We start from the raw sequence: 26,264 nt of genomic DNA, 5'->3' as shown, positions 1-26,264 counted from the left end.
GCTACCTATTATCCAATCACTCTGCCATCAAAAAGCAGTTGTGTGTGCTAAACTACCCACAGCCATGTGCTCTTTGTGGTTGGAGAATGGAGGACGTTTTTCATCAGCGCGGTGGCCAGCTTCAGAAACTACTCTGCGGCTGCACAGGAAGACATCATTGTGGTTAGTCAGTGCAGCGAGATCTTGCTGAAGGTTGCACTTGCCTTCACCAACAGCTTACCGTTTTACCTCTCCACCCTGCTGAGCCTGAATACATTCCTCAGGCTCACGCTGGCAGGTGTGTGCTGCTCTCACGAAGGAGGCAGGACCAACATGGACGCTCGAGCTGCTCCACCTGGGCTCCATCAGACCTTCAGAAACACCAGCTGCTGTGTGTGCAGGGGAGGAGGGAGAGCTGTTCGGTGGTTAAAGTCAGCGCTGCATGTCGGGCCTGATCTCTGCCAACGTTCACGCTCTGTTTGCATGACCATCATCCTGACCCTGGCAACTCGCCGCTTAGACCCAGTGCCTCCACCATGACCATTTATTTAACTTTTAATATCATACAGAATGTTATAAGTTGATTTCTACTGCCTGTTTTCATTCTAATAAAATGTTGACGTTTGCTGGCATCTTTGTCAGGATGTGTGGCACCTTCACAAGAATGCACATAATGAACTGCGCACTTCTGAACAAATGAACTCGGACACTTTAAAGGGAAGTACTTGACACTTTATTGCATCGGGTCCACTAATGAATAGTGCCACATGCCCTCAGTAACAGATGTTGCTAGGATTCAGTGCAGCATCTTTTGTCAACGCCTCCAGTCAAGAAATCTAAATCTGCTAACCGCATCTACGTGCTTTTTTTGTTGTTGTACCTGTAACATTGTCCAGTTTTCAAAACCTTACACTGGTTCAGGAGGAACTCAATGAAGGGGGGGAAGAAATTAAAGTTAAGGCTGGATTGCATAAGCAAGATAAATATATTTGTGTGTGTGTGTGTACAACATCTCCCTTTCCAATAGACATTATGGGTCACACACAGCTGACTTTTTTTATCTAAATAAACATCTGCAGCATGACACCCTGCCATAAAACTATACATGTCCGCTTTAGGCCTCAAAGCATCCTTCCATGACACAATCTACCAACATCAGTACACGTTTGGCTACAATATACGATGAACATATATGTTTTGGTTTACAACTGCCAAAGTGATTTTTGGTACGACAGGACATTTCAAATGACAGTAAGATTCACATTTTAAATCACAGTAACTTCAATAATACAAAGAAAAGAAATTAAATATAAGAAAAGAAAAAGGTTAGCTACAAATGGTCCCAATTGCAGGAGTCGTGGTGGAGAGGCGTGGGCTGGAAACTTCTACTCCATGTCAGTAACTTCATCTCACTTCAGTTTAAATGTAAACCTTAGCTCAGCAATAAGGTCAGTATAAGAGTCATTATGCAGAAAAAGCTTTAAAGTAATAGAAGCGCGAGTGTGAGGTAACACAATCTCACACTCTGAGTAAGAGGCTTCTTCTCGCAAACCAATCCCACCAAGAAGACTAGGGTTTCATATTGAAACGCAAGGTTCATACAAAGGACAAACTTGTGTAACCTACCCAAGAAGATTCCTTACACAGCAGTGTCTTCAAGCTTTTTCTGTGATTTTGCTCCTTTGAGATGAGAGTCCTCAGAAGAAAGTGTAACAAGGTAAACGCAGGCAAACTGCGCTGCAATTACCAATACGTGACGACCTGTGGCTTGGAATGAATTAAGGCGGTCGTTTGCTATAGATTAAAGACACTTCAAATGATTAGCTGCCAAAGAAAAATATCCATATTGCAGGAAAGGAAGAGAAAAACAAAAACCATGAATGTCTGTAAAACCCAACTCCTGTCTCCTAGTGATGCTAATCAGCACAACTAAATATGTAACCGTCAGTTGCTACAGATTCACAACCAGCCCAGACCTCCCCACCACAGACAACTGCTTCTGTAACGGTAAAACAACAACGATGCCATTGGATTCTAGGAAAATATAGACAGTGAGGATATGCAACAGTGGGATACACAACTGTTGGGTAAAAGATTGCATTAAAAATAACACGTTGCTTTCTGCATACAGGCGCTCCCTCTCCGTCTGTATGAGTGAGCGTCCGCCTGGCTTCTGTTGTTGTGATGAATGTTGCGTCTCACTCCACGGTCACTGACTTGGCCAGGTTTCTTGGGAAATCCACCTGTAGTTAAACACAATAAGTTATTTACTACACGATGAACAATAGCCCTTTAAATGAACAACAAGTCAGACCGGGTATATGCAGGAATCCTGAAGTCAGATGTAACACCTTTGAAGACCTTTTTGAAGACCCTTTCCACACATTTTAAGACCTCATTGCCACTTGGAGTTTTAACCGGTTACATTGGCGACACACTTTACCTCACATTGACTATATACAGCATGGGTCTGCAACAGGCGGCCCGCGGGCCATTGTTGGCCCGCCAGCAATAATATTTGGCCCATAATTTTGAGAATAAAAAATAAAATATTATTGAGATTTAAAAAACATTTACAACATAGGACCGACAGTCGCACATCAGGGTTTCCGTTAGCCGCCGATCGATCGGCCGCCGGTCATTATCGGCCGATATTCACTCTTAATAGTTTGATCGGTGCTCTCTATAAAGGCCGATCAGGAGAGCTGGATCTGATCGATATGGTCATACACGCGAGTGAAGTATAACCGGACCGAGAGAGATCAGATCAGCTGCTGAGTCTGACGGAGACACGCAGCTCTGCATAATCACCTGAAGCCCCGCCCACTGTTTAGCGAGCTGCATGAGAAACTGACGGGCTGTCAGGAGAGAGGGAGGGAGAGGGGAAAAGAGAGCATCCGTTTCTCCCGTGTTATTATTCAAAGTTAATGTAAACTTTTGAATAATGTACTTCATCTAGCCTAGGCTAGTTTGTTTGAATGTAATAATGATGTTTTTTGTTGTTTGTGGAATCATTTATTGAAAAATGAATCTGAACTTTTCGATCTGTAACGATTATAAACTGAAGCAATATAAAAATGAGCCCCATTAACTGAGTTTTAAACATCAGCATATCCGGTCATAGTCCGGTGATTACCTGCCAACGGAAACTCTGCTCCACCATTCTTATTATTATTATTGAAACATGACCGGTAAGTTTCAAATTTGTCTGGTAAAATAAATTCTGTCCCGACATATCCGCTTACATTCATAATGTCAGCGGAGGGTGGGGAAGCGGCGCTGTGGAAGAGCAGAGTGGCGAGTGAGAGCTGTCATCTTCCCTTTACAAGCTTCAAACATGTATTTATCGTGTGATTTTGGAAATAAAATGTTCATATTCTGAAAGCCAAGACTTTGTTTATTTAAAATCAAACAGCCGTTGCGACTTTCGACTGATTTCGATAGAGTGGGTCACATATGGCAAATGTGTGGTTGTGGGGAACCAGGTCAATTAAAGTACTTATTTAACTATTAAATACATTGAGTTTGAGTAAAATACTTGGTTACTGATTAATTTAGGTTATAATATATTAAATTGCAAAGCAAAACTGCTGTAATTGATTTATTTTGTCCTTTGGTATTTTTTAAAGGTTTTCAACCTGAAAGAATCCTAATGTGTCCTTGAAAAGTTGAAATAAAGAAAAGGAACAAGGATTCCAGTTGTCCATGCGTCCTCTGTTGCCCCTCAAGCCTCTCAAATGGGCAAACACTCAAATAAATGCCAAAAACCCAGAGAACTTGACAATACTTATCAGAATGAAAGTATGTTAAATAACACTGCTACCTAGTCAATAACTCTACTTTACTCAGTGGAGGCTCGTCCATTGAGGAAAGGGAGGACCATCCTCCCTAACATTTCAGAGAAAAATAAACTTTGAAGAGAACAATAAATAGGCTACACCTCAATTTAAAAGATAAGTCTGATAAAATACAGATAATAGCCCTGGCTTTGGGACTGAAATGGGGCTAGAGAGGACGAGCCTCCCTTTGGGCGGGTCTAGCCAGAGGCTCTGGATTGGGCGCCTATATCATCAGTGAACCAATCAGCGGATCTGACTGCGCATCAGAGTGTTGATGGAGGGTTATCAGCGATAGAGTTTTTTCTGAACCGGGGAACAGGGGCGCTGCGCCCTCTTACCAAAATCAATTCCTTGAATTAGGCTTTGATTATGTTCTGGCCCGCCATCTTGTGGCTCAGCAAAAAATTGGCCCAAGGCCAAACTTACTTGCCTACCCCTGATATACAGTATTGATTGTCCTTCCTCCTTATCTTCCAACCATTTGGACGCAAGCTTGCATTTCCCCATAACGATGTTGTTCAACAACCGGCGTAAACGGACCTTCGCGCTATCAAGCAGTGAGCGCGCGATGTCCTGTTCAGATGACGTCAAATCCAACGGGATGCCATAAATAAACTACACAGAATCACACTGCACACCTACGCCAGGGTTGCAAACTCTCACGCATCTGGCGTGTGACACACGCTTTCACTCTCAATCTCACGCTCTCACGCTGCCCAAACTATTCTCACGCCAAAAAAAGAATACCGAAGACTAGAAACGGTTTTGAAAACTGTTGTCACGTAGTGATCGTCTTCTCAATAGAACATCTTTGATAATGTCTTCTGGCCAATCAGAATCAAGATAACGGCGTGGTGTTGTTCCAGGAAGTCCCGACGGAGAATACTTTTGCTGTAGTACATCTCTATATACATCGATACAACATTACGTGTTGATAGAAATCAACACGTAATGAAATAAGACCCCACGGTTTGATGATTGGTAGGTATGTGGGCTGTCTACCATTTTGACACACAGAACAATGGGGGCTATATCCACCCTTATCCAGTGTTGAAAGTGTGCCGGTCCTACCCGGTCCTTAGTACCGGTAAGAGATTTCCAGGCGGTCCGGAGGACCAGGAAGAATTGACAGCTCCACCCGTGGAATTTATACTACGAAGGGAAGATATTTGAGTTTGGATTACTGGTCTGGGGGAAGCTCGCGAGTGTGTGTGTGTGTGTGTGTATAGGCTACGTGTGTGTGTTTGTGTATTTTTGCGTTTGTGCGTATTGTGTTTGTTTCCCGGGGAAAACACTCACGAGAAACACCGGCTGTTGTTGTGCCTGCAGTGACGTTAAGTTACTCCGTTCTCCGCTTGTAATTATGCCGAAGCTTCAAAGTTGTATTTATCATCTGAATTTGCTGAAACAAGTTTAATATTCTGAAAGCCAAGACTTTGTTTAATTGAAATCCGATGAAAACAAACTGTAACGGACCCTGCCGTGTTATCTATGATTACTATACTCTTTCATAATGTCAGCCGGAGGGAGGGGGGCAGCGCTGCGGAAGAGCAGATTGCGAGGGAGAGGTGCCTGTCTTCGTCCCTTTACAAGCTTCAAAAATGTATTTATCGTGTGATTTTGGAAATAAAAGTTTCATATTCTGAAAGCCAAGACTTTGTTTGTTTAAAATCAAACAAAACACCCGAACAAATAGTTTTTTACGTAAATCCACGTTTATTTTGAAATGAGGATGGCAACCCTGACCTACGCAATGATTACATTCAGGCACACTGTAGAATACAACCTCTTTGGACAATTTATGTACTTACTGAAAACAAGATATAAAATGTAATACCTTGGAAAATGCCGTTTAATACTTTTTAATAGCCTTCATTTTCGCTAAATTGATTGATCAACTTTTAATACTTTTTAAGACCCCGCGGACCCCCTGAAGTAAGACAGGGTTTCTGACTAAATGCTAAGTTGGATTTACCAAAAAGACACTTTAATGCTCCCATCAGGGTTTATACACTTTTTCACCAATGACTTTTCCAAGACTTCTCAATGACCTTAACCTAATTTTCCATGACCAAAAAAAAATGACCACTGAAAATAGTTTATTTGAACATGGAACAGGAAAATAAGGTCTGCATATGAAACATGTAGTGCCTACCTAAAACAAATCAAATAGTAGGCTTACTAGCTTCTACACGCTAAAGCAACTGCAGTCAGGGAGGCAAACTCATCAGGTATGGAAAAGGTGACAAGGACCCGAGCCCCCCGACCCCACGGAATATCGGCTTTAAAATGAGGAATAACTGAGGATTTTAGCAGTCAGAACAACTAAAGCAGCAGGTAATAATAACAGAAACGCCAAAGAGTCACATCCAATAGAAATATATAAAAGCATTTATTGTAATTGTGTAGCAGTCGGTTTATAATTCTGGCTGTTGAGCATTTTGAAAATGTATTTTCATGCCTCTGTGCAAGGCGTAGTCTTTCTATCTTTATGGCATCTGGTGTAAAGTAACTAAGTTCATAAACTCAACAAGTACTATACGTGGGTACAATTTTGAGATACTTGTACTTTATTTAAGTATTTCAATGTTTTGCTACTGTGTACTTCTACTCCTCTACAGTTCAGAGGTACATGGTGTACATGGTGTACTTCTACTCCTCTACAGTTCAGAGGTACATGGTGTACTTCTACTCCTCTACAGTTCAGAGGTACATGGTGTACTTCTACTCCTCTACAGTTCAGAGGTACATGGTGTACTTCTACTCCTCTACAGTTCAGAGGTACATGGTGTACTTCTACTCCTCTACAGTTCAGAGGTACATGGTGTACTTCTACTCCTCTACAGTTCAGAGGTACATGGTGTACTTTTCCTCCACTACATGTATTTAATCCCTTTAGTTACTTTCAGATCTGGATGAATGATGTGAAATCTAATTAAGTGTTAAATCAGACTTTAGTTCCAGCTGGAGTAAATTCACAAGCTACCCTGCAGTATACAAAGTCATTCAAACTAGCTGCACCTTTACCAGCTTTGAGAACACTTTCATGATCAATCATTATAAAACATATATATATTATTCTGAAATGGACCAATCTGCTCAATCACTACTTTTACTGTCGCTACTTTCACTATATTTTGATGAGAATACTTTCTACTTTCACTTGAGGAACTTTTTGAATGCAGGACTTTTACTGTGATAGAGTATTCCTACACTCTGGTACTTCTACTTTTACTCAAGTACAAGATCTGAGTACTTCTACTTTTACTCAAGTACAATACCTGAGTACTTCTACCTTTACTCAAGTACAATACCTGAGTACTTCTACCTTTACTCAAGTACAATACCTGAGTACTTCTACCTTTACTCAAGTACAATACCTGAGTACTTCTACTTTTACTCAAGTACAAGATCTGAGTACTTCTACTTTTACTCTAGCACAATATCTATATTTATACCACCTCTGTTTATAGCCTATGAAAAAAACTATTAGAAAACGAAGGCTAAAGCTAACGTTAGCAGATAGTAACAATGTATGCTAGCTAGCTTGCTCAACGATTCCTTAAATGATATTGCGACAGAAAAACTTTTCAGTGCACATCACGCTCTGCCGCTCTGCCGCTCTGCCGCTCTGCCGCTCTGCCGCTCTGCCGCTCTGCCGCTCTGCCGCTCTGCCGCTCTGCCGCTCTGAACACCTGAACGTCCCGTTCTAACAGCTGTTCACCAGCGGCTCAGTCTGTGCCACAGTGACTCCGCACAGTTAACGAACACACCGTAGATAATGTAGCTGACCCTCATCCCGGAGCAGCAGAGTTCAGCCGACAGGCAGGAAGACTCGAGCACACAGCTCGCGCTTCATATAGGCTATTAAAAAATAACACCATGCGCGTCATGATGGCTCGCGACCATAGACTGTATAAAACTCGCCACCGCAGATTATTTCGGCGATTAGATCAAATGTAAATTAAATTTGACGCAGCTTTAGTTCCATTTCCATGACTTTTCCAAAACTTTGGGAAAATATTGTTTTCCATAACTTTTCCAGGGCCTGGAATTTGCATTTTGAATTTCAATGACTTTTCCAGGTTTTCAATGACCGTACGAACCCTGTCCTATGATTCATTACTTTAAAAAACAGACTTCAGATGCTTTGACACTTTTATAAAAGAGAGGGAGGGCGGAGTGCAACAGAGCTGTTTTTGCACACATCTTTGCTTCCCTGTCAGAACAGCAGCCCAATATGGCACAGTTATAAATAGCTCTCTGAAGTGAAGTGCTCCACACGGACAATATTTACATGGTGTACTTCAGTTAAGCCGTTTACTTTGTCCTTTGACATCGTGTTATAAAGCAGAGCCAGGGAAGTGTACACAAGGTTCAACAGCTAGCCCAATCCTGTTGAAAAAGTAAGCAACTTGTGAAAATGAAGAGACAATAATACGGTCACAAACTGTTCTTTATCAAATCTGTTAAACTAACAAATGACATGCCTCAATTTCAGGGCTCGTATAGTCTGAGACACAGATGCATGGGAACATTGGGAATAATTAAACTAGCAGGCTTTACAGAAGCTAACGAAGAACAATTAATAAAAAGTAGTGCTTAAATGTGTGTTAGCAGATGATGTGGTCCTCTCCAACACAGCACAGCAAAACAAAATGTGATTTGATCCCATCCTTAAATTCAAATACCTTTAAGGACCAAAGGGAGACTGTATGTCAACACATTGGGATGTTTATACTACATACAATTGAAATCCTTTTTTACGACAGCTAAACTTATTATCTCCAGTGTCCTGAGTTATGACTTTGACACGCTTTGACTTAAATAACAATAATGGTTTGAGTTAAGAGCACTTTGATCTGCACATAAACACTGCGAGCTGACATCCTCGTGGATTCATCTTCTTATTACAGACACGTGCATTTCCTACATTCGGTCTATATGCTGTAAAATGTATTATCTCTTCGATTTACACACGGCATCTATTGCACGTCTGTCCGTCCTGGGAGAGGGATCCCTCCTCTGTTGCTCTCCCTGAGGTTTCTGCATGTTCCCTTTAAACTGTGGGTTTTCTCCGGAAGTTTTTCCTTGTACGATGTGAGGGTCTAAGGACAGAGGGTGTCGTTTTTCTCATACTGATATTCTGTACAATCTGTGCTGTTGTATTTTCTGTAAAGTGTCTCTACTGCAGGCTATTTTTATTATATGTACAGCACTTTGGCTCGACCAAAAATCGTTTATAAATGTGCTATATAAATAAAACTTGATTTGATTTGCCTTTGCCACCGGACGGGTTCACAGACAAATAATCCAGGAGACTGAAAGTACAAACGCATCTCCGCTAAGATAAGGGGCTTTGAAGTCCACATCTTAATGTAAACTTGTAAAGTCTTACTGAACAACGGCAAAAGGACAAAGTCTTCATTGGTCCCTCTTCTTTAGAGAACACCAGGAAGTGCTGGATACACCGATCGTGTTCAAATCAAACGGCACTCAATGACTCGGAATAATGATCACGCCACCAAACACACATTCAAACTAAAGTAACCAGCCTGTTTTCAAATGTAAGAAGTAGAAAGTAGGCCAACAGGTATTTGTGTTCAAAATGTAAGAAGTTAAAGTAAAAAGTCTAGGAGTAAAGTACTGATACCAGAAAAATGTATTTAAGTACAGTAACAAAGTATTTGTAGTCCACTACTTCCCACCTCTGGTCTTAAGTGACAGATGAGTAGGGATGGGTATCGTTAAGGTTTTAACGGTACTACTACTTTTATCGATCCGGTCTTTAACGGTAATCTTATCGGTTCTTTTAGAGGAAAAAAAAATAAGGTAAACTAACTAAACAAATTGTGAACAAAACTAACATTGCTTTTTATTTAAATTAAATAAATAATATTTCACATCAAAAGAAACAACAACGTTTTAACAAATCGTATTAAATAATGTGATGACAGAACTGTAAACAGAATAGCTGAAACTTTAACAAAATAAAGAGTAACTCAGTTTCCTCTAATCATTAACCCATGTTTGTATAATGTAGTTAACTGCGTGTGTTGCTGCTAGCATACATAACACCTGACGTGGAAACGTTACTCGTGGATGGGGCTACAGAGCTGCTAGAAACAGTCGAACCCGGTGCATTTCTCCGTCTGAATGTGGAGCACTTTTGATAAATGTTTAGACAAATTGCTCTTGTTACCGCCCTCACATGCTAAACTCTTATTGCTACGAGTATTCTCCACATCGAGACGGGTAAAGTTTAACCACACCTCGGAGCGCGTTCTCTCCGCCATCTCCTCCGTGTGTGTGTGTTGCTGCATGCATGTAGCAGCTGCGTGTGTGTAACTGCTCCGCCCCCTCGCACACAGACGGGGGGAGAGAGAGATCTCTCGTCACGTATTAGAAAAGGAGATAGCGACACTAAAACTGCAATATAATGTTTGTGTAGCAATAATACACATGACATATTTTTTACATGTCTCCAGTACCGATAAAAAGACCGATAACGTCGGAGCTTAACGGTACCGCGGTCTTTAATAATTCAGCCCCGGGGCCCGTTTAATACCGGGGCTCGGTACCCATCCCTACAGATGAGGCAATACATCTCAACTATTAAACACCTGAACTTTTGAAACAACATCCATAACATTCATCTGGCTGCAATTTAGAAATTACTTATCTAATAGATCATATTCCAATCACTTGTATATAGACTCTTATTGCACTATTTCACTATTTTTTCCCGTTTTTTCTGAGTTGCACTGTTGGAGGAGCCTGTGACCTAAGATTGTCATCGTCATAACTAAACTGTAGCTATGTACGTATGACCAATAAAAGCCTTGAACCTTGATCATCTGTTGGAACAGTCAGTACTCACGTCGTATCCTCGGAGCACGGCCAGGTGGAAGGAGAGCAGCTGCAGCGGGATGACGCTCAGGACGCCCTGCAGGCAGTCCACGCAGTGCGGCACTTTGATGGTGCGGCACGAGTTCTTCGCCGTCTCGTAATCGTCTTTGTCGCAGATCACGATGGGTCGGCCCTGGAAATCAAACAAAGCAAATGATCCGTCAATGTGGTCCTAAACTTGGATCTGTAAAAAAACACCCTCCTTCTTCCCGCAATGTCAGCTGACTTTAACACCTCTTAAAGCCACATCTGCTGCAGATTACTAACAGCGGTGATGTCACGCCTAACCCCTCCCTTGTGTTTATTGAGGTGAAGGATCGGGGGTGTGGTGCAGGACAGGACTGTGGAAATTAACCTGACACGCTAAATGTGCTGCGGTCATCAAGGGTTCAGAGAGTTAAGGTTTCAATACGGGACGCTTTAGATGTTCTCAATAACAATGACGGTATCACAGATTAGATTTCGATGTTTGAAAATGTGTTTCATCAATATTTTTTGGAGTTTTTAAACAATTTGCAAGGTCGATCACTGGACATTGCAACAGTATTTAAATCTGGATTGTTTTTGATTCGAAGTTGTTCTTAATACATCAAGATTTAGTTAATATTCAAGGTCAAGGTCCATTTTATTATCCCAATAGGAGAAATGTGAGTGGTCAAGGTGTATGAGTCATAGACAAAAAGGTCATAAAAACAGAGGTCATTACGTCTGCAAGCGTTTTTAATTAACAATGATATATTCTTCAGATTTTCTCAGTCACGATGATGGCACAAAAAAAACCATTCTTGTCAAATCGGAATAAAATGTAGATCCGTTCCCACAATGTATTGTTCATTTGTTAACCGTAATAGATTAGATGTTTGTTTCCAGAGCATTTCATTGAGTGAACCCTGAAGTCAAATGTAATACCTTTTAATATTTCCTATATTCTTTGTCTCCTTATTTAGTAAATAAATAAAAAGGTGTACAATATGTATATAATCACAAACTGGGAAATTGCGCAGGCATCCACTCGTAACATTCATGAAACGGATCATTACATCTGATTTGTTGAGGTGTGTGTAGTTCTTACCTGGCGGGCAACAATCTGCTGCAGTGCGTTCTGACATTTGTTGTAGGTGTGGTCCCTCATGATGATCATGATAACCGGCATGAGTTTGTCCACCAGAGCCAGGGGGCCGTGCTTCAGCTCTCCAGCCATGATGCCCTCTGAATGCATGTACGTGATCTCCTTGATTTTCTAAGCAGAATAATGGAAAAAAACACGGGTTAAGTAAATCTAAGCTTACGTAAAACCACAAAACTCAGTCCATCTCAAAGTCAAGTCAAAGTCAACTTTATTGTCAATCTTTCAGTTTGTGTGCGCAGAGAGAGATCGAAATACCGTTTCCCACAATCCCAAATACAAAACATATATATATATATATATATATATATATATATATATATACACAATCAAAAGACACATTTATTCATATGTATACATTAAGACCTAAATATTGGTATGAACCGTAGTTTTCTAAGATTAAGATGCATATTCAAAACAATGATCTCCAATATTAGATATCTACATTCTTTGGTTTCTTAGTGTAAATAAAAAGGCAAAATATTTCCTGCAGTTAAATATAACTGTTATGAAGCCCTTAAAGGCCCTGTCACACTGTCCCGAAATTGACTCCCGATGGACACACGAATATGGAATTGTGAATTTCGCACGAAGATGGCCCTGAACCACACACGAAGGCAACATTTACATTACATTTAAGACATACAACTGCAACGAAAGTACCAAAAACAATTATGTTACAGTACTATGATACTGTACTGATATCTTCAGACTTTGTTCTTTACTTTATCCGTCGTTATATGTAGAAAATATTACGTTTTCTCCGTAATGTTGTTTCCATAACAACAACAACTTCCTGTCAACTGTCCTTCAAAATAATATATTATATCCTTTTTAGTTTCACAGAACACAAATTGGGTTATTTACATAATATGTTTACATAATTTTGTTGTGCAATAAAACAACCCGATGGACACACGATAAAGGAAATGTTCAAATTCGGCTGTGATCGTAGCAACATCGGGCCATTCGTGAGGGCATCTTAAGCCATCGTATGACCGCCGGTGGAGTTTCTCATGCTCCGGCAGCAACTTCGTGAGCGGTGGCAAAATCTTTGGCATGCCAAAAAATTGCCGAAGGACCTTGCGAAGGTTCATTTTCGTGTTGAATTCGTGTGTCAATTGTGCCCTTCGTAAGGCCATCGTGAGGGCATCTTGTTATCATCGGTGCCATCGGGCATTCGCCCCGATCAGAGTGAGGGTGAATGCCCGATGGCACCGATGATAACACGAAGATGACACGATTTGACAAGATGCCCTCACGAGTGCCTTACGAAGTTGCCGCTCACGAAGTTGCTGCCGGAGCCTGAGAAACTCCACCGGCGGTCATACGATGGCTTAGATGCCCTCACGAATGGCCCGATGTTGCTACGATCACAGCCGAATTTGAACATTTCCTTTATCGTGTGTCCATCGGGTGTCAATTTCAGGACAGTGTGACAGGGGCTTAAGGGACAGCATTCAGAGAGAGAAGGATGTGTGTTCTCACCAGAGCTCCTTCCAGGCAGGTGGCATAATGGTAGCCTCGGCCCATGATCAGCACACTCTTCTGCTCGTACAGCTCCATCGCCAGCTTCTGGATCTCATCATCCAGAGCCAGCACGTCCTTTATCAGATCTGTAAAAGACAAAATATGCAATTGTGGATTTGACATTTGAAATGTTTACTTTAAAAAAAGTAATATATTACACTACTTCGTTACTCTCTACATAAAGTAACTCGTTACTTTACTCGCAGGGCCGGCCCGCCCCTCCCTGCAGGCAGATCACGCGGACTGCTAAAGTTTCAAATGTTCTCTTTAGTTCAGTTTCCATTGTCGCATAAGACTGATCCAGATAGCTCCTGAATGTTTTCTGACCATGGCTGTCCTCTGTCTCCTGCTATCTGTATGTTGCGCAGTATATCTCTGAACGATGGTGATTCCACTTTGCAAATGGGCAACATTTCCTCTACTATGAAGGATGCTACAAGCCTGTCCATCTCTGCTTTGGTTACCTGTCCTCCAAATTCTAATTGTTGCTGCTTCGGAGTCGGCGGCGGCGCACTCACAACATCCTCACTCTGGGTTCGGGGGTCCTTAGCTATTAGCTTCACCTTAGCATGTGTTCTTTGCAGGTGCTTGTTGAGGTTTGACGTGGTGTTTCCAGCAGTGGATAACAGCTTCTGGCCTGGACACAGTTTGCACCTCACCGTCACATTCCTGTCTATTCTTCGGACGAACTCAGAATAATGGGCATACCTCCACCCCTCGAGAGTTATCGCTGACTCAGCCATGTTTATGCAGCACTGCACGTGGAGATGTGGACGCGCAAGTCGCGCAGATTGCGTACATATAAACCTGCGGCGGAAACCCCTCTTGTCTGTCAGTGTGATTATGACTGATTTGATAAAAGTAACGAAGTAACGCGTGTCGGGGCAATGTTAGTAACTGTAGTGTGATTACTGAATTATAAAAGTAGCGCGTTACACCACTCCGTTACCGACAAAAGTAATATTATTACAGTTACACGCAACTCTGGTGAGGATGTCAACTGTCTTACTGTCAACATGCTGCTCCCATCAAATGCTGGATTGTGAACTCATACTGTTGTGCAGGCATTAGTTTGCAATGAGGGATCATATGCTTTAGATCCAGAGAAGCTATAGCCTACAGCGCTCTCTTCACCTGATCCCGCTCTCATCGAATCACTTCCTCATCCAAGAGGATTGTATAAACAAACAAATATGAACCATGCTTTGGGTTAACTTGATCTCTGCTCGGAGGGCTGGCTTTCTATCCCTATACATTTTGATTTCACATGTGATCAGGATTTCCGTGTCTGAGTCAGAAAAGTCGTGGCTTAATTTACCTGGGAGGACTCTCAGGCCCTGGATTATCTCTCGGCGTCGGGGCTGCATGGAAATCCTGTCGTCGCTCATCAACAGCGCAAACATGATGAGGGCCACGAACTGGCTGGTGTACGCCTGCAGAGCAGTCAGAAGAGCAGAGTGTGTTATTAACGTTAGATTTACATTTCAACTTCAGGGTCGAATTTCAACTTTGCAGAATCTTTATTTAATTGATTCATTTTTTTAAAATCCTGGGTTGTTTGGTTTCATGAAAAGTGCTCAATTTTACAATAAAATAAACATAACATAATGTAGAATAAACATTCATATGAACTAAATTCAAGTTAAAAGTGCAATAGATACGTTGGGAAAAATGTGCACATTGTACTACAATATATAACAATAAATACTTAAAAATGTGAATATTACAATGTATATAGTGGTTTAATAATATTCTCTCTCTCTCTCCCTTTTCTGTTTTATCATACTGAACTCTGTCTTAGTAATAATCTGCACTAGATGAGAATAGGAGACTTTGGATTTAGTACACATCAAGCAGAGGAGCTCACATCCTGGAAAACTGTGGACACACAACATCCCGTCGGAGCGCACACCCTCTGATCATTCTGCAAATGTCACCGCTCACACAACCGCGGCACATCTGAGACTCCATGCCTGCCTGCCGTCATCCCCGCACACTTTGTCTCCTTTCCTTCATCTGCAGGCACGTTTGGAGGCCTTCCATGCCCATTAGGGAGATTGAATCAGTGCTCCAGTGAAGCCAAGTCATTTCACGGGACCCTCTGGACTCAGACATGCCAGTGTCTATTGCCAAGAAAATGGCTGTAAAACCTTTACACCGTTTTTTATTTCCCCCCTCCAGACAACACGCTAACCACAGCTCCTCAGAACTCTGACCGTCTGTGCGAGCGAGTCAGAGGTGGCAACATATTTATTCAACATAGTCAACTGTGGGGTTCTCCAAGTGTTCATGCCATCAACTTAGTAGCGTGTTTCATGCATAACATGCCAACGGTTCCCCAGCAGAGATGAACCCCCTTACATAACACATTTATTTTCAAAGAGACGAAGTTGTTGACTAGAAACCAACGATGCAACGCTGTAAATTACCAACGGATACTGCACTGTAATCCAAACAGTCTCCATTTCATTAGTTGACATTTATCCGTAAATCTTGAATATGATCATGCGAATTGGAAAAGGCTGTTTTCTCCTTTTTATTTTTGCTTATCCAGTTGAAAATAGAAGCAATGTAGAGGATTTTAGTGTCACATGTAGGGCTGCACGATTTGGGGAAATAATCTAATTGCGATTTTTCTGACTAATATTGCGATTCGATGCGCGATATTTGTTTTTAAGCGACCCAGAAGTTTATTGTAAAATGCGGCCATATCTCCGGCTAGGAAGGTCGCATCAATGTGCTCCCGTCTCTAGCACCCCCGCAGCCCGAGCTACGAGTGAAAGAACTCAACTTACATGAAACTTCCATTGGGTTGCTTTAAAGTCAAGCTTCAGTTTAAGATGCACCCTGTCATAGATGTAAAACATGTGATGGAGCATTACTAACCTGACTCAGATGGTTTGTTTCACCAGACCATCTAGGAAAGCTCCATTGGAAGCCATTTGGAAAGGGCAGGCACTTTCAAAAATACTTGGCAAGTGATTGGATCAATCTGTCTATCACCTTCTATCATGGGCCACTTCTGATTGGTTAACAATGGCTGGTACATGTGGAGCACAGCACTTCTGATTGGTGTGGATGACTGACACACAAGAAGGAAACAAAATCGCAGGCTTTGCGATTTGATAATTGCATCATTTAAAATCGCAATTTCGATTTAAAATCGATTAATCGTTCAGCCCTAGTCACATGTATGTATAGTGCAGGGATTTGACGAGCTAGGTTGCAGCATTTGGTGGAGTTGGGTTTGGGTGTGTGGCCCAGGCAGCAAAGCAGTTAATGATGGCGTCTCCGAGGCGTGCTCTGGGACTTTGGCGCAGAGAGAGAGTCCCCGAGCCAAGCCAGGGCCGGGCCATCTGGGGCGGGGGCTCCTCTACTTCTCTGTCCAAATGGTCCAAATGAGCAAAACCTTTTGGTTTAGTAGAAGGGGATGGGATGGGGGGGGGGGGGAGGCAGAAAACGAAGGACCCTGTCTTGACATGCGTTGAGATGAGAATATCAGGCTCATTCAACCCCTGAGGGTTCAGAGAGGAGGAAAATGTCAGGAGGCGGGGGGAGACTCACGATTGAGTTTTCATCTGGGCTTCATTCAGTGTCAGTGGCCGTTGAGTTCATTCATGAGATAATTCCACAACTTGGTGGACAGTTTTGTCAAAGTCAGTATAAAAAGGTCAGTTCATCAAAGATATCAAGTGTTTTCTCCAAACCAGTTGCCATCTACGCATGCAATTACTCTCAGGGATTTGATGTGAGGTACACCTCCTCACTCAGGAGAAAATGGGACAGTTTTTCAGGGAAACATCTGGGTTTTTTTCCTCAACTGAGCAATGGAAAAGATGTAGCTATATTTTCTATTAAATGTAATATTTGATAACAGTTCATGTCACATGTATATTTGTCTCCAACAGGTATGTACTGTCCAAAGGTATTGACAAACAGCCAGGTAAGACAATGTCAGAGTGTAGCAAGGGCGAGAAAGAGAGAGAGGGGGGTGTGACATGCAAAGGTCCCAAGGCTGGAATTTAAACCAGGGCATTGCCGTTATATGGCAAGCAATGTAACTCAGCTAACAAGCACCTCCAGGAAAATAAGAGTTATTGTATTTTCTGCGACCTTACCCTTCTTGAAAATGCCTGTTTGCAGAGGAAGATACTGTACACAATCCCCAGACATTGCAGCTCTCTAGAATACACAAAGACAGGCTCACCTTGGTGCTGGCTACTCCGATCTCAGGCCCAGCGTTGATGTGGACTCCGCAGTCAGTCTCCCTGGAGATGGAGCTGCCCACGGTGTTGGTGATTCCCACGGTCAGAGCTCCTCTCTCCTTAGAGTAGCGCAGGGCCATGAGGGTGTCGGCTGTTTCCCCTGGAGGATGGGCAGGAGTAGAAAAACATTTAGACAACGGTTTATGCAATGGAACAGAAGCAACAGCTCTGACAAAATAATAATGCTGATCTATTAGTTGGTTAGGAAATGGTCTTTTCACTAAAACAGGGCTGATTTGAAACAGCTTAACCGTCTCAAAAATATCAGACACGCATAAATAAATAAATAAACCTCACACCAAAGAAACACAAGACTGCAGCAGAACAGAGAGAAAACTCAGCTGTGCTGCAGACGTTTTACAAGGCTCAAGATGAGCACAAGAACAGATAAATCTTCCAGGAGGGGGAAGTGGACAAATGGGGAATGTGTATTCAGATTAAGTCCAGATGGCACCGGCCTGCACACCTGACTGGCTGATGAAGAAGCAGACGTCGTCTCGGAAGACGGGGGTGTTTCTGTCCAGGAAGTCACTGGCCAGCTCCACCATGACCGGTAGCTCGGTCAGCTCCTCCAGGACCTGCCGGGTCTGGGGAGGAAAGAAAAGCACTGCTCAGCATCATCCAGCCCACAACAGAAAGTGTGCTCAAACCTCACCTGTGTCCACATTACAGACACGACCGACTAGTTAACGTGGAAACACAAAACAGACATGTTTCCCGTAATGTGTGTTTACACCAAAGAAGAGAAAGCACTAGGCGAGCCGTTACTCACCGCTACACCAGCATGGTAGCTGGTCCCGCAGGCGATGAGGATCAGCCGCCGACACCTCTGGATCTCTTTGATGTGGTCCTTCAGTCCACCCAGTGTCACTGAAAAGCAAAACAAATAATCCATCATGCTACTCTATTAGTTTCCGCCTCATTACAAAAGGTCCACACGGAGCCCATGAGAGAATCTTTTAAGACAACAAGTGTGTAGCTCATTCAAATGTTCTTAAGCACAGTGAGACAAAAGCACATGTATAGTTCATCTTGGATACATACTTAACTTTCCTCGTTTTCAAACTAAGATTTTTATAACAAAGTGACAGCAAGGCTAGTCATCTGAACAAACTAATACATGTGCTTTGCTTATAATACATCCTTAACAAGAGACATTTGAGCATGCGTTTCAGCATCATGCACGGTAGGACAGAGCAGAAAATAGTGCATCCATTAGCTGTTTTATTACATGAATGCCCGACTGAGAAAACTAACCTGTGTTGTTCTCGAAGTTGATTCTCCCCCTCATGGTATTGACCACAGACTCGGGCTGCTCAAAGATCTCCTTCTGCATGAAGGAGCTGTAGTTGCCTGTGGTGGGAGGATCAGAAATCAGTCCAACATTTCCACTCTTAAAGAGGTTTGATGCCTCTTAAGAACACTGATGGACTTTTTAATAAAGTGTGAGCCTGAAGGGGTCTTCTCGACTCAGATTAAGTGCCTGAAAATGAAAACCACAAGCTCCTGGAGAAGCACGAACATCTTTACAATGTGTTACTGATAAATCAGGCTTTGTTTGGAACGCGGGGAGTTACTGTTGCTTTGTTAAAATGGTCATAGCCAAAGGGTGAAGGCATCCTTTAAATGTTGTAAAAGCAAACATGAGAAAGGGAGATAGTGTTTTTCCATCAATAATAATCAGTGACACTGAAGTATACGAGTGTTTTTGAGCCAGCTATTTGGGTCATGCGATTTGGGTTATTCAGCAGAAAGGCTCCAGAAAGTGAAACGGAGGAAAGGCTGAGTAATGACAGGACCACAAAGGAATGTAGAGAGCAGCCAGCATCAGTTTACCTCTGCCCTCTGCTGGATTACTCAGGAAGAGCGAGTGGAGAACAACGTGATTTATAAAGTCACATTTCTCTTTGTGTGGACGGCCAAGAGGTTTAAGTGTTCACAGCTATCTGCGATACACAGTGAGGCACGTCACCCATTTTATGCAACATTTCACCCGGATAATGAACACATGTTTTTATTCCATCAATATGTCCTTCTTTAAAAACTGCAACGATTAGCTATTTGTTTTTTCCAGGTTCTCACATGAGGGTGTTCTGCTCCGTTTGCAACCATGAGCTCTAAAGCTTGCTCTATGGGTCGGTTGACAAAAATGTCCCCACCCTCTGGCGGCCTCAGTTTTTCGCCCAGAGAAACATTTGGAATGAGATCAAGTGGATGTGAGGTTTTGTGTGAACGCATGAATGCTGGATAGCTGTTGCCAATTTGCACTTGTTGTCATACAGGACGGTCTGGTTTTGCACTGCTGTTTGGATGAAATACCAAAGTAAAGACACACTGGGTCCTGAGAGGTCGAGAAAGCTGTTTCCCCCACTTTGGAATAAATACATTAATTACAAATATTCTGCAGATTAACCAATAATTAAAAAAGTGAGATCATAACAATGCAGGCATAGTCCAAATGAGGGCTGAACGATTAAGCGATTTGAAATGACGCAATTATCAAATCGCAAAGCCTGCCATTTTCTTGTTGTTCTTCTTGTGTGTCAGTCATCCACACCAATCAGAAGTGCTGTGCTCCACATGAACCAGCCATTGTTAACCAATCAGAAGTGGCCCATGATAGAAGGTGATAGACAGATTGATCCAATCACCTGCCAAGTATTTTTGAAAGTGCCTGCCCTTTCCAAATGGCTTCCAATGGAGCTTTCCTAGATGGTTTGGTGAACCATCTGAGTCAGGTTAGTAATGCTCCATCACATGTGTTACATCTATTACAGGGTGAATCTTAAACTGAAGCTTCACTTTAAAGCAACCCAACGGAAGTTTCATGTAAGTTTAGTTCTTTCACTCGTAGCTCGGGCTGCGGGGGTGCTAGAGACGGGAGCACGTTGATACGACCTTCCTAGCCGGAGATATGGCTGCATTTTACAATAAACTTCCGATGGGTCGCTTAAAAACAAAAATCGCAAATCGCAATATCTGTCAGAAAAATTGCAATTAGATTATTTCCCCAAATCGTGCAGCCCTAGTCCAAATCGAAAGGAGTATTTTCCCCTTTTGAGGAGAGTTATGTGATATAACTGATACCTCTCTTATGTCTGTAGAGTAAATGTGAAGCTAAAGCTAACATGCACTTAACTTGGCTTAGACAAAGAGTGAGAACAGAGGGAAACAGCACGAAGAGGAAACCAGCTGAGACCAGCCAACAGTCTCATGGGAGATTTGAGCCATGAAAGTCCCACTTCTCATCCAAGTCTCAACAGTAAATAAACTAAAATGTAACTTCTCTTCAATTGCAGCTCAAATATACACTTTAAAACTCATTACCCTTTGTTTAATTAACAAAGCTATAAACATTAAAACATGCTCCTCTGTACTTCTATCTTTTGACTGCACTAAATGTCAGCTCAGGCTCAGATAGGGAAGTTGAGGGCGATACATTCCTACAACAATCATTGTATTGACAGTGGCTGGCCTGGGGGTGCAGCTGATACAGTGGGTTTGTAACGAGCTGGATGATAAGAAGGGCGGCTTCAGGGCAGGAAGTTAACAGCCAGCTCAGCTAAACAAGCAGTTGAAACAAACAGATCAAAGACTTGACCCTCCACTCACCCTTCATGATCTGCTGCAGCTCCATCTGCAGGGTCTGGATGGCGCGGGCTGGATAGTCTCCGGCCGTACGCTTTATCCTGTGAATGGACAGGCGGCCTTCCACCACGGCGGCCACATCGTCGTCCTCCAGGAAGATCACCCGGTTTGTGTGCTCGATCACTGCGCTGTGGTGACAAGAGAGGCGAGCGGAAGACAACGTCAATCATTTGATTTACCCTCCAAAATGAAGTCTAAAGGTATGGGACTTCGGTGAGAATCTTTGAAAAAAAATCTAATATTGCTTTGGTAAAAAAGGGTGAAACAAAGATGTGGGCATGTGCTAACCTTGCATCGGAGGCAAAGTAATACTCGACAGATTTCTCATCCACAGGGAACAAGCAGCTCTCCCGGTCCGACCTGGGTAGGGCAGTGCAGCCTTTCTTGTCTTTAGTGGCTGAAGACAAAAAGAAATGAGCCTCAGTCACACTTCTGCAATCACAGATGGATCATTTAGAATACAAACTGAAACTTACTGGAGCGGTAGACCACAGGAATATGATCCGAGGACAGCTTGTGATCACACCTCACTCCCATCAGCAGGGGACTTCCCCTCCTACACAGAAACTATTTTATGAGCAAACAAAACTTCAGTCTGAAGTAGTCGCCATACGTTTGACAGCATCAGTAGGAATGTACCTTGTGCCAACTGCCTCTCCGGGGTAGTGGACGCTCTTGAAGACCAGGGCAAAAGCTCCTTCCTGGTGAGGGGAAGAACAAATAAATCAGACAGGCTTTTTATCTGCTGATCAATATAATAGCAGCAGTGTGCATGAGCAGGTCCTCACCAGCTGCTGGGTCACTCGTTCCACCAGTGTTGCGAAACTGATGTCGTTATTCTCCCTGTTGTCAAACATGTACTTCACCAGCTTGGCAATGCTCTCCGTGTCAGTCTCTGACTCAAACTCGTAGCCTTTGCTCTCCTGTGGAGGTGGGAAAAAAGAGTTAGTCCTGTTTCATATCAGAGTGGTCAACAAATGAAAGAAATGTATGCTTACCAAGAATTTCCTCAGGTCTTTGTAATTGGTGATGATTCCATTGTGAACGACAATGAACTCTGTAGACCAGAAAGATAAACAGAAACTTTAAGACACCTGAAACCAGATCAAAAAACCTGACCTGCCAAATATTTAGCTTTGTTAGCTGACAATCTTCAAACACAACTGACCATTGGTCTTGTCAGATCGGTGAGGATGGCTGTTAACTGGGCTCGGCGCGCCGTGGGTGGCCCAGCGGGTGTGAGCAATGCCCAGATGGACGTCAAACTCCACATCCATTTCAATATCCTGCTGCTCTAAAGGTCAGACAGGAGTGTTTAGTATCCAAAATGCACCAAACAATGAAAATTCAGTTGAATGTTTGATTCACGGTACTTACTGTTGATCTCCTCATCAAGCATCTTCACTTTTCCACGTTGCTTGATCAGTTGGATGGACTTGGCATTTGTCTCCCAGTCCTTTCCATTTCCAGCATCAATTCCCACACCTAACCAAATACAAATAAATTAGCATGAGAGTGAATTAGAGTGAATGAAGTATACAAACATGTATATGATAACTGTATGGTTCCCACTCGTTGTGGTCCAATGCCAGAACAGAACTCCAACATAACATGGAGCTACATTTATCCAAAACATTAGAACAAAACTTCTTCACATACAGCACATAGTCTTCATATACAGTACATAGTCTTCACATACAGTACATAGTCTTCACATACAGTACATCGCTGCATTAATGGTGCGGTAAGTGTAACCCATAAATACAATAATGGCTGTTCAATTATTTAGGGTCAACATCAGTCTTGCTTAGCGGGAACAAAGAAAAACAAATGGTGATAAGGCGATTCTAACGCTGCATTATTGTCCAAATAAACACTTCACCATCAGCAAATTGGGCATTATCAGAAAAAAGCTCTCTGGAAGACAGTAAGGGGAACGTGAATAAAGAGGCCCGATTAAAAAAGTGTGTTGTTGATGATATGAGCTTTTTAAATGTCTCTCACCGGCTGAGTCGTAGCCTCTGTACTCCAGTCGGTGCAGACCTTTGAGGAGGATCTCAAGGATGTCCCGACGAGTCCTCGGCACATGGTAGTTGAGATATGCAAAGATTCCTGGGCAGAGGAAGGAATAGAATATCAAGCCACTGAAGATTTAAGGAAGAAAAATGACTATCCCCGTGGGAAACGGCTTAGCATAATAATACAACACTATAAATACCTTTTTTGAATATATATAGATTATCAGGAAATAAAAAATGTGTGCAAAAAAAGAAATAATCTGTGTTCTACTGTCATTACATTATACTAAAATCTTCTTGGATTAAATATAAATATAAAGATATTGATGCCATGAGAATATTGCTGAAGAGACCTCGATGGTAGTGCAAGTGAAATGTTTGTGGCTGCAGGAGTCAATACTCTACAAGCTGTCTTAGGAAATCTTATGTATAAATGTATTTGCCGGCTTAATGACTGTGATAATGAAATCCTCTTGGCCTTATCGAACATAAGGTTTAGTACACGCTACCAATCGCAGCTGTGGAGACATTGGTATAGTTCTCTCTTTGTAGGACACTGATTTTAATTATTCTTAAACTATGAATTATTTTTATGCTGTGTATGTAATTATATGTAATGTCTCGTATCTGGACCGTGAGTCTGTAATAAAGTTTTCATTCATTCATTCACAATCCAACCAACACTTACAATAAGAATGAATATGAAAATGCGGCTGATGAAACCAATGACAGTGTAATGCGATTCTTACGAAGTAGGACAAGCTTTGAGATGACAGCCACGCTTTATTTACAAGTCAATACATTGGAGGTGTGTTGTGCATAATGCACACAACTAAGTCCTTGGCAGTAAGACCTGCTTAGAGACAATGGAGTACATCTATATAATGGATGTTTCCCAAGCCGATATCTTCTGTCTAGGGAGCGAGGTGTAGGTGACACAACAACACGTGACATCTCATTCAAAATATTCCTGTTACTCAACGGTGCAATAACCGACCCTCATCAATCCCTATTTTAGTATTTCAATGACACATTTCAGCAATAATCCACAGTCTTTCCTGCAGATACTTTGAACTCCTCTGCGAGTCCAGCAACTTACTCACACTGACATCAATGTCACCTTAATTAGCCAAAGGGGGAAGGAATGAAATACAGCCCAGTTACACAGCTAAGCATGAACAGATACATGCAAATGTAGAGCCAGAGAGCTGCCTGGTCCAACAGAGCATTCATTCAGATCAGCAGGGGGGGGGGGATCTCCACAGGAAAGTGTTGCAGCAGCAGGCAGAAGGCACAAGACCAACCTTTGTTAAAGAAATATGTTGATCATAGAAAACTGAACCCGAGGAAAGTGGCTTCTTGCCTACATGTCAGTAGATAATGAAATAGAAGCATGTGTCTTGGTTCCCTGAGAAAAGCAACTCTGGTCTGATGGTGTGATTGAGATTGTAGTGACAGTGATGGGAGACAGAGAGACATCAGCTATCAGGCGTGAAAGAAGAAGACAATCAGGGACATGGGCAGGTACTTGCAAAGTATCTCAAATACATTTGTCCAAAGGATGATGACAAAGGAGTTGTTTTCCGGATACTTTCTCGATCAAAGTTTAACGTAATGACATCGGTATGACCAGTGGTGTAAAGTAACTCATTTTGAGGTACTTTACTTGATTCATTTCATTTTATGTTAGTTTGCATTTCCACTCCACTAAAATTCAGAGGTAAATATTGGACTTTTACTCTATTACTTTATTCTTTAGTTACTATGCAGATATAGATTAATGATAAACAATATGATCAACACTTAATTAAAACTCAAGTTACAACATGCTCTTGCTACTTCAAATGAGTTCCACCTTGATAAACACATTAATACATCAATGATTTTAATGACAACATATAATATAGGATTGTGAAATGGGCCAGTCTGCATAGAGAGTACTTTTCTTTGGATACTAGGTATAGTTTGATGCTAATACTTTTGTACTTTTTCTCGAGGAACATTTTGAAATACAGGACTATAACTTGTAACCAAGTTGTCCTGCTCTCTGCTAGTTCTACTTGTATTGAAGTACACAAACTGAGTACTTCTTCTACCTCTGAAGACAACAAACCAGAGTGACAGACGCGCAGTGGGAAGTATAGAGATGGACGTCATGTCACCGCAAACCACGTAAACTGCGTTGACATGATGAAACATCATATCCCCAGAGATTGACTTGGCGTTAACATCAAAAACACAGATATCATGTGACATTGCAGCAAAAGGACACAGTGGTTTATTTATATTTGGATAGCTAAAAGCATCTCATGTAAGCTAACTCGGGTTAGCCACCCTTTAGCTAATTTCAACTGACTAACCTTTAGCCTGAGCCAATGATGCCAGCAGTACTTACAATTATACCGTTACTGTTCTGGGAATCAGGAAACAAACTACTTTTTCCGCTGTATAGTATAAATGTAGAATTGATTCAGAACTCACCACACATGTCTTCAGTTCAGTTTCGCTGCCAGATACAGCTACTACGGTAGCCGGGAACGCCTGTCAGTTCAACTTCGCCCACTTATCTGTTTTCACTGAGTCAGAGCCAACCGTCGTCCACCATGGCAGCTTCTGATTGGTCGAAAGGCCTATCAATCAAGGTATACCTACCGACGTAGACACTCCTGACGTGGCATCAGGATACAGATCCGTAGCCACAGCCACCAGACACACAGCACACCTAAAGTCAACATTACTGCGCAATGCCTAGCCTGTGCCCTCTGCTACTGCAAAACCATGCAAAAATAATTTGTCAATAACATTTAAAATTACACAAAGGACATTATCCGGGTTTTAAGCAATGGCACACTTAGATTACGTTAAACCTGCCCTGTAAGTAATATCTCTAAAATTGTAAGTAATACATCATTTACTGAAAACATATCTAGATGTAAGGAAGACAATAAAA

General features: G+C 42.1%; 1 protein-coding gene across 1 annotated transcript; it reads right to left on the bottom strand.

Moving 5' to 3' along the window:
- Nucleotides 1–689: 689 nt before the first annotated feature.
- Nucleotides 690–25,921, bottom strand: gfpt1 (glutamine--fructose-6-phosphate transaminase 1). Its single transcript, XM_034238288.1, has 19 exons — nucleotides 25,796–25,921; nucleotides 23,301–23,408; nucleotides 22,674–22,781; nucleotides 22,465–22,590; nucleotides 22,295–22,353; nucleotides 22,085–22,219; nucleotides 21,936–21,997; nucleotides 21,773–21,852; nucleotides 21,585–21,693; nucleotides 21,261–21,424; nucleotides 18,906–19,001; nucleotides 18,421–18,518; nucleotides 18,115–18,235; nucleotides 17,591–17,748; nucleotides 14,702–14,816; nucleotides 13,342–13,469; nucleotides 11,800–11,967; nucleotides 10,699–10,860; nucleotides 690–2,222 (listed from the first exon to the last, which is right to left on the bottom strand). The coding sequence occupies exons 1-19, from the start codon at nucleotides 25,800–25,802 to the stop codon at nucleotides 2,178–2,180; spliced, it is 2,049 nt and encodes a 682-aa protein (XP_034094179.1). The 5' UTR covers nucleotides 25,803–25,921; the 3' UTR covers nucleotides 690–2,177.
- Nucleotides 25,922–26,264: the final 343 nt, after the last annotated feature.

The sequence above is a fragment of the Gymnodraco acuticeps genome, unplaced genomic scaffold, assembly GCF_902827175.1.
Source record: "Gymnodraco acuticeps unplaced genomic scaffold, fGymAcu1.1, whole genome shotgun sequence".
Classification (NCBI taxonomy): Eukaryota; Metazoa; Chordata; class Actinopteri; order Perciformes; family Bathydraconidae; genus Gymnodraco; species Gymnodraco acuticeps.
The sequence above is the reverse complement of the archived record's forward strand: the minus strand, read 5'-3'. Positions and strand labels throughout refer to the sequence as shown.